Below are 9154 nucleotides of genomic sequence, written 5' to 3'. Positions count from 1 at the left end.
GGTCACCTGAGGTCAAGAGTTCGAGACCAGACCAGCCAACATGGTGAAACCCTGTTTCTACTAAAAATACAAAAAATTAGCCAGCATGGTGGTGCATGCCTGTAATCCCAGCTACTTGGGAGGCTGAGGCAAGACAATAGCTTGAACCCTGGAGGCAGAGGTTGCAGTGAGCCAAGATTACACCACTGCACTCCAGCCTGGGCAACAGAGTGAAACTCTGTCTCAAAAAAATGAAAACAAAAACAAACCTATAGAAAGATACGTTACCTGTGGGACACCTCTTTAAAAACCAAAGGACAAAGGTCTTTGAGAAATTTTCCTTTTTTATTAGAATATTTGAAAAAAAAAAACAACTGAATTGTGTTAATTATTCACAAAAGGAATCACAATGAATCCCCAAATTGGAGTGGATTTCTGGGTGGTCCAAGAAAGCACCTACATGTTTTTGACAGGTAATGACACTACTAGTTAACAACTCTGGATGTAGATGGGCGAGACTGGATGACCATGGGGAGAAAAGAAAGGTGGGGATGAAACTTCACAGAGAAAGCATCTGATATGAGGGAAAGGCACCTTACGTGTGTTTACATAGCATTACTAAAGCTAAACATTAACCAGGAAAGACAAGCTTTTGTTTCTGTCATCCAAGTAACACCTGCTTTGCTTTGTCTTAGGGTTAAAAACATGCATTTGATCCCTGGAAGGATCTGAGTGATCCAAGTTGGCTAAACAGGAGGCAGTCTATAGGGAAGATGTATGTTTCAAGCAGGAACATTTCTTTTCCTCTTTTTGCTCAGGATCCCATCATTATATATCTTTAATAACTGGCACTTTTTTTAATAAGTAAATTTGCAGAGAGAGAGAGAGACAAAAGAAAGGCAGGAAGGCAGGAAGGGAGAGAGAATAAAAGAGAGGAAGGAAGAGAGGAATGAAAGGGAGGGAGGGAGAGAGGAAGGGAGGAAGGGAGGGAGGGAGAGAGGAAGGGAGGAAGGGAGGGAGGGAGAGACAGAAGGAAGGAGATAAATCTGTGATGATGCTGGAATGTACATGTCTCAGTGAGCAGTGACAGATGATCAGCGCTTTCTAAAGACCCCTTAAACAGACAAAATGGTAGACCATTGATCTGACCTTCATCCCCAGGGTAACCATACTTTGGGAAGCTCAAATTGAAATGATGTGATTACTGCCTATGAGTGTTATGACTTCTAAGTGAGATGGCCCCCAAACACAGCCACCAGAAAAAGTGTCTGAATTCTCAGAGCTTGTCTTCTCTAGAATATGTGAGAAATCATCAGAAGACATTGAACACAAGAATGCCCAGGTCCATTGATCCATGGGCATTGCTAAGGAATTCCATTGGCTAGAGTCCTTGGTTACGTTTCAGATTTCTCCAGTTCCAGGGATGGAGCAGACGTCTTACTGGTCGTCCCCAAGGAATGGATATCCAGGACCTCATAGCAATGTCAGAATGGGGCTGCACTGACCAAACAGTCCTCTTCATCCTAAACTATGAGCAATTTGGCCTGGGCAGTCTCTTCTTATTGGAAGAGTAAGACCATGTTCCCACTGTGAAGTTCATCTCCCACAATTCCTATAATTGGCTGAATCTAGTTCTTGCTCAAAGCTAGAGACCTAGTCAAGGCTCTGCCTACTTGGTTGTTCCATGAGGCCATAGGTGGCCTCAAGGCCAAGACATCTGGCAGAATAGAGAGCTTCAGGCTGAGCCATATAAGCCCAGGTTCCGGGCAGCTTGGGAGATCCTGGGAGTTTTCCTCTGGGGAAATGGATAGTAGGCTGGTTTCCCAGACCTGTGTCGGTCCTTTATGGAAAGAGGACATTGAGTGCTGAATTTTAAGCCAGATTCCACTGCCTTTGTTTGGGTATTGCCCACCTGGCATGGAAGCTGGGCAGGCTCTGGGATTCTGGTTCCTTGTTGAGTCATCTGGTTGGTTTCAAACAAGTGTGCGTCTCCTTCAGGAGGGAGCCTTTGGCCAGCTCCCACAAGCTTGCCCCTATGATGTACTTGATGACTGGTATCCTGGGGGAAGGTTTGGACCAAACGATGCATCTCCAGGTGCGTGTGCCAGGGAGACTCGGGGGCCTGAAGACAGCCCTGGAAAGCCTCCTCCAGCCTCCCCTCCACCTCAGAATCGGCCTCTTCCGGGGACAGTGAGCTCCTTCTCTCCTTGTTAATCCAAACAGCATTGACCATTGATTCTGCAGGAGCAGGCGTGTTTCCTCCTGGAAAGAGAAAGCACCAGCAGGGTCATTACTGGAAGAGAAAAGGGCACTTAGGGGTCTCATTGCTTTCAAGCTGAAGGAAGGCCATCCCCAGAAGGTTCCTGTACATTGTGTGTGTGTACATGTGTACACACACAGATGCACACAAGGCCTCACTTGCATGCTCACACACATGCCCTTTCACACCTCATCCATATATATTTACATACACACTATTATTCATTCATTCAACACATATTTATTGAGCACTTAATATGTACCAGGCATTATTTATTCTAGGTCCTGGAAATACGCAATGAACATTGAGACAAAACCCACACCTTCCTGGATGTGTCCTAGTTGAGTAGAAAGATCATAAGCAAATGCATATTTATAATAAAACTTCAGATGGCAATCAATGCTATGAAAAATCTCAAGCATAATAGAGGCTCAACCACTGAAGTGAGGGAGTAAACTCTGGGAGGAGATAGGGAACTAGCACTTGGGGCTAAAAGAAAGGCAAGGAACAAGGGCACACGCAGACTCACACACATGTGGAGTCACATATGCTCACCAGCGGAAAAGATTATCCTTAACTTATGGGGTTTTGTGTCCTGGGATTCTTTTTTTTTGAGATGGAGTCTCGCTCTGTTGCCTAGGCTGGAGTGCAATGGCACAATCTCGGCTCACTGCAACCTCCGCCTCCTGGGTTCAAGTGATTTTCCTGCCTCAGCCTCCCGAGTAGCTGGAAATTAGAAGAAAATTAGACACCTGACTAATTATTGTATTTTTAGTAGAGACAGGGTTTTACCATGTTGGCCAGGCTGGTCTTGAACTCCTGACCTCAAGTGATCCACGCACCTCAGCCTCCCAAAGTGTTGGGATTACAGGCGTGAGCCACCACATCTGTCTTTGTCCTGGGATTCTGATAGTGAGTTTACCACCCAAGTCAGAAGAGGGAGGAGCTGTATATTGAAGCATCTCCTTTTAGAGAACCAATCATGATCCTTTTCCTTGTCCACAGGCACTGTTCTGGGAGGACATTTGCAGCATTTACTGCTTCTCAGAACTGGCTTTAGGGTGGAGGAGGCAGATCAATATCTCTTTTCTTTCTTGGGGACATTTTTTTAAAACCACCTAGTGAAATATGATAGTTCATTGTCAACTCTTGCTGGCAGTGGGGTGGTAGGAACGATGGAAAGGCATTTCCCTTATAGAAATCAGGTGTGTGACCAGCCTGGCGCTCCTCAGAGATGTCACTTAGGTTCACTTGCCTGTTCTGGCATCTGTTATCACGGGAGGCCCTGGAGGTGACATGTGCAGAGCAAGAATGGGGAGATGCTATTGGAAGAATAAGGTCAGAAGGAAGCCCCTGAGCTCCAATTCCAGGCATCCAAAAGAAACAGAAGACCAGCTGCAGCCACCTCAGCCAACAGCTGCTGTCCTGTCAACACCAACTCCAGTGTGAGGCTCTGAAGGGTTGTTCCTGCTTTGTAACCGCATTAGTTCCTTAGGATTATTTTCCAGCGTGGAATGAAAGAAACTTTTACAAATATCCAACATGTTATGTACTTATCTGAGAACAAGGAAGGAGGGAGACACTATGGGAGAACCCAGGAACTGGCATCCTCTCCCATCATGAGTTTAGGAGGAAAGGACTGAAGGTGGACAGGGCTGCTCAACTGTTAGTCCCAGCCTGCGGGTTCAGAGGAAAGGAAAGCAGAGTTCGGCTGGGAGGTACACAGGGACCCCACGCCAGTGCAGCACCTGCTGAGAATCACCATGAGCTTTCCATGGCAGTACCCTCCACATCTTGGGATGGTGCCTGTTCTTCACAAGCAAAAGAGAATTAGGGTAATTGTCTGAAAAGTGCAGGGAAATTTCATATCATGTTTTTTATCTGTTTTATTTTGGTTTTGGTCAGTCGGGGACTGGGGATGAAGGAAATGTACTTGTTATCTATAATAGTTTCTTCATTCTCCACCCTGGATTCACTTTGCCGGAAGATACAAATTGGAGAAGGGGTATGAGCCCCTTGATTTCTCCTGATTTTCCTTGATTTCTTTCAGCCCCTTTCCTTGACTTCTCTCTTCAGTGGGGATGAAGGAAGTAGGTGGAGAGAAGAGCAGAGAGAGTGGTAGAGAGACTCAGGGAGGAAAGAAGAATGAAAATTCATCCCAACTGCCTGAGACCTCTGGTGCAGCCTCTCTCATCCAGCCAGAGTCAGGCAGACATGCGTTCTGGTCGTGAGCTCACCACTGACTCACTAGGAGACCCCAGGCCTCCATTGCCTCATCTATAAAAGGGAGATCTTACAAAGGGAGCTGCCTTACAAGGCTGGTGACAATGATAAATGAAATGTCATATGAAACATCCAGCCTGGGTATAAGTCCCTACCCTAATCCCTTTTCTACATAAGGTGAGTCACGCAGTGTCTGACTGTGACAAAAGCATATTCCTTTGAGACACCAGCCACTTCGGGTAACTGGGGCTCTGCAGACTTCTGAAAGTCACTCAAGGTCCCCTGGGGAACTTACATTGCATCAGGGAAGACACGCTACTACTTGTAACTGCATTTCCAGAACCTGAACCCATCGCATAATGCTAAGACAGGGTGAAGAAAGCTAATTTCAGAGCCCTTCCTTTCATTGATCAGCTCCTAGCATTTCTGAGCTTCCAAATGTCACCCAATGTCTTGTGACATTGGCTTCTAGCTTCAGTAGGAGCCCAATCTCAATGCTCACTCTGTCTTCCTGGGTCTCTCTGCTGCTCTGGGCGCTGAGGATCACTGTCCTCTAAAATTCCTCTACTAGCTTGGCTTCATGACATTAATTGCTCTTGCCTTTCTTCTACCACTTAAAATATGTTTAATTGTAGTAAAATGCAGAAAGCATAAATATCCCATCTTAACCATTTTTAAGTGTACAGTTCAGTAGTGTTCAGTACATTCACATTATTGGCGAACCAATCTCCAGAACCCTTCAGCTTCCCTAACTGACATTCTATAAGCATTAAACAATAACATCCCACTTCCCATGGCCCAGCCTCTGGCAACCACCATTCTACTTTCTTTCTGTCTCTATAAATCTGTCTATGTTACATACCTCATGTAAATGGGATTATACAGTATTTGCCTTTTGGGGACTGACTTATTTCACTCCGCACAGTGTCCTCAAGTTTTACCCATGTTGTAGCGTATGGCAGAATTTCTTTCCTTTTTACGGCTGAATGCTATCCCTCTTCTCAAATTTGGCTGCTTTCTCCATCTTCCCTGGCTTCATTTCCTCCTTTTGTTCCTTAGATATTTGAGTATTCCAGAACTCTAATTTTCATCCCAGTTTCTTATCAATTTACACATTGACTTGCCATAATTTTATCCATGCCCATGGCTTCAGTTACCATCAATATGTTAATGACCCCCAGATCTATATCTCCAGCCCAAATGAGATCCAGGCTGGATGGATGGTCTACAGGCAACTATCTCCAATGCAGTATATTCAAAAACAAGCTTATCTCCCTCTACTAAAACATTTTTCTCCTGTATTCTCAATGAAAGATATCACCATCTACCCTATTGCCAAAGTGTAGGGGACAATTAATTGCTCTTTTGCCACCTTAGCATCATTTTCACCTTATTTTTGTCATCTCACCCTGATTTCTTCCTGGAGAACTCCCTACTCCTTCACATTCAGTGCTAGAGCTTCAAGTGGCCTTCCTCCTCAGATGCATGTGACACACATGATCTTGTCCTCAGCCAGTCAGTACATAAAGCCTTGATGAGCTTCATACATATTAATTCATTGGGTTCCTACAATAACCCTATGATTTGGGTACTAGTTATTCCCAATTGACAGGTGAGGAAACTGAGCCCCAGAAAATTTACGTAACTTGTTTAAAGCTGCACATTAAGTAAATGGCAGAGCTGGGACTCAAACTTAGGCTGTGCTCCAAGACCCAGTACATGACCACTCCATTAGACAGTGTACTGCCTCTCACAGTTAGATAAAGAATGTGGAACTTGGCTGAGCATGGTGGCTCATGCCTGTAGTCCCAGCACTTTGGAAGGCCAAGAAGGGTGGATCACGTGAGGTCAAGCATTCAAGACCAGCCTGGCCAACATGATGAGACCCCATATCTACTAAAATAATATAAAAATTAGCCAGGCATGGTGGCAGGCACCTGTAATCCAGCTACTCAGGAGGCTGAGGCAGGGAGAATTGCTTGAACCTGGGAGGTAGAGGTTGCAGTGAGCTGAGATTGCACCACTGCATTCCAGCCTGGGCGATAGAGGGAGAATCCACCTCAAAAAAAAAAAAAAAAAAGAACGTGGAACTACAAACTGCTGAAAGTGCCCCGAAAGACCCTGACCTAGCTGAGAGGTCAGAAGTCTTCTCGGAGAAAGCCACGCCTGGGCACTCCTTGCATGAACCCTAATTTAGCACCTGGTAATGACAGGAAAGGAGGCATTGAGTTACCAGGAGCAGGAGAAAGGACCAGCGCAGGGGATAGTGAATTCTCTGGGGACATGTTGAATTTGAGATGTCTTTGGATCATGCCCATTAAGTAATTAGAGTCTGAATTGCAGGTATATTAAGCATGGTGCTTCCATTTGATAGGGATTTAAATTAATAAATGTTTGTTGAATAACTGAATGAATAAATTCCCTCAAGGGTGGGATAGAGCTTTAGGAACCTTTCCGTTTATGCCCTGCAGTGATGGTGACTGTTTGACTGTGCCAGTTCACTCCTTCCAGGCACCAGCAGGGTCCCACTGGTTGGCAACAGCTCAGGTAATGAGCGATGGGCTCCTTCGGCTCAGAGGTGCCACTTTTGTTCCCAAAAGGCAGCATACTTCCTGCCCTAGACAGAGAGGTCCCTGTGGCCCCTGATTCCTGCCTAGTCTGGCCTGGCAAAGGGCAGCCCAAAGAGTCCACCGAACTCTACAAATAACCACAGAATCCCGCAGAGCTCAGCTTTGATCTTTCAGGGCATCTTCCCTTCTCCCTCAACCTGTTCCTCTGCTAGAGGATGAAGGGCTGGGATTTGACAGCCCCTTGCTTTCTGAGCCCTGTGCTTCTAATTCCCTCCTGGAATGAAATCGGAGTTCCTAAAGGGAGGAGGTTTCTCCCCATGAGTGGGGTAGAGGGTTTCTGTGTCTGATCATACCTCCCTCCTGCTGTTTTAGGCTGGATGAGCCTGGGATGCCTCATGGGTCTCTGAGGTCTTCATCTGGCCCAGACAGTTCCCAGTCTGTTGGGAATGTTATGTCTTCTACCTCCAGAGTGAATTTCTCTGGTTTGTAGGAGATGCCTTAGTTAGACCCAACCAGAAAGCAGAGCTCTTATCACCATAGCTGGGCTAGCAGTGGGGCCAAGCCTGGTTCACCAGGCTGACTAGTCTAGCAAGATCAGAACATCAGAGCAGAGGCCAGGAACAGCACTGGCAGCCAGGTGCTTGGCTGAGGCCCCTCAGCTGCCCTGAGCCTGCCTCCCCTCCTCTTCCCCACTGGGAAGGAGGGCTGGCAAACCCTGGCTCTGCCTCCCTGCAGCTCTGCCACTCAGCTCTCCCATGGTCAGTCCCTCTTTCCCCAGCACCTGTCCAGCCCTACCTTTTGGAAGCACCAGAAGGTGGACCTGGGTCCTCTGCTGCCTCTTTAAGCCTTCATACTGGGCTCGCAGGAGCTGGATGCTGAGTGGGGGCCCTTTCCCAGGGGCCTGAGTCCTGGAGTCCTCAGCCATGAAGTGAGACCCACGCTGCCAGAAGTGGGGCAGGGCTGGGCATGGGCAGGGCAACCCCTTCATCCGGATCCGGGAGAAAAGCAAACACAGCTGGGTGGGGCAGGGCCCAGGGAGGGGGGAGAGAGGGAGGGGGCAGTGAGGGAGAAGGGGGAGTGATAGGCAAAAGGAGGGTGGAGAGGAGAGTGGAACTGAGGAAGGAGGTAGAAAAATAAGGGGGAAGGAGAAGGATGAAGGGGAGGAGGAGGTAGGGAGAGGGAGAAATGGGGGAAGGAGAAAGGTGGGAGACAGGGGAAGTAGGAGGAGAAGGAAAGGTCAGAGGAAAGAAGGGGGCAGCAAAGGGGGAAAGGCTGGAGGAAGGAGGTGATAGTGGCAAGGGGGTATGAATGGGGCGAGAGAAGGAAGAGCGGGAGGATGATGGAGACAGCCAGGAGGAGGCAGGGAAAGGAGCGATGGGGAGTGGGAGACTGAGGAGTAAGAGGAGGACTGGGGGAGTGAAGAGAAAGGCAAACCCAGCTGCTCAGAGCCCTTCAGGGAGCTCAAGAAGGTGTCTTATTCCAGGTCCTTCTATTGTTTGATCCTCAAGTTTAGAATCCAATTCCCAGTGCCATGGTGAAGTCTCCCATTTCCTGGCAGAGCTGGGACTGGGACTGGGGAATGCCGAGCACCCACTCAGCTCACACATCTTGGACTGGAACGTGGCCACTTTTCAGCAAACCTGCTGGTTGGGTTTGCATTAGTTGAAAGAACAGCGTCGGCAGCTTCATAGGGCCGGTGCTTTGGATGTGTGCCCCACGGCCATGCCCTAAAGAAACCCAGTAACAACGATCTCCCCAAGATCTCCACTCAGACCCCAACACACACCCCAGGTGAAAACCCAGCCCCAAAGCCAGTCATGGGGCAGAGCCCAGGGAGTTTTTGACCAGCCCCACCCCTTGGACATTTGGTGTAACCTCTGCCATCTCAGCATTTTCCTACCAAGTGGTAAGTTAGGCATCTCCTCACCCTCTGCTTGCGAGCCCCACCATTTCCACATTGCTTTTGAATCCCAGACCCTCTCTCTGTTGCACCAGCTTTGACCTAGGCTTGCTGCATTTGGTCAGCTAAGTCCCTTTCTATCTTCTATCATGGCGCTTACTGATCACCCAATTACCCAATACGTCTAAAGAGGCAATGGACACAGAGTAAAGCCTGAACCTA

At 47.7% G+C, this 9154-nt stretch overlaps 1 protein-coding gene across 1 annotated transcript; it reads right to left on the bottom strand.

Annotated features, from left to right (window-relative positions):
- Positions 1 to 305: 305 nt before the first annotated feature.
- On the bottom strand, positions 306 to 8600 carry CUNH9orf152 (chromosome unknown C9orf152 homolog). The gene is made up of 2 exons (XM_012439019.2): positions 7828 to 8600; positions 306 to 2241 (listed from the first exon to the last, which is right to left on the bottom strand). The coding sequence occupies exons 1-2, from the start codon at positions 8018 to 8020 to the stop codon at positions 1715 to 1717; spliced, it is 720 nt and encodes a 239-aa protein (XP_012294442.2). The 5' UTR covers positions 8021 to 8600; the 3' UTR covers positions 306 to 1714.
- Between the last annotated feature and the right edge of the window lie 554 nt (positions 8601 to 9154).

Source organism: Aotus nancymaae, unplaced genomic scaffold (genome assembly GCF_030222135.1).
Source record: "Aotus nancymaae isolate 86718 unplaced genomic scaffold, 86718_ANA_hifiasm-v0.15.2.pri h1tg000003l, whole genome shotgun sequence".
NCBI lineage: Eukaryota > Metazoa > Chordata > Mammalia > Primates > Aotidae > Aotus > Aotus nancymaae.
The sequence above is the reverse complement of the archived record's forward strand: the minus strand, read 5'-3'. Positions and strand labels throughout refer to the sequence as shown.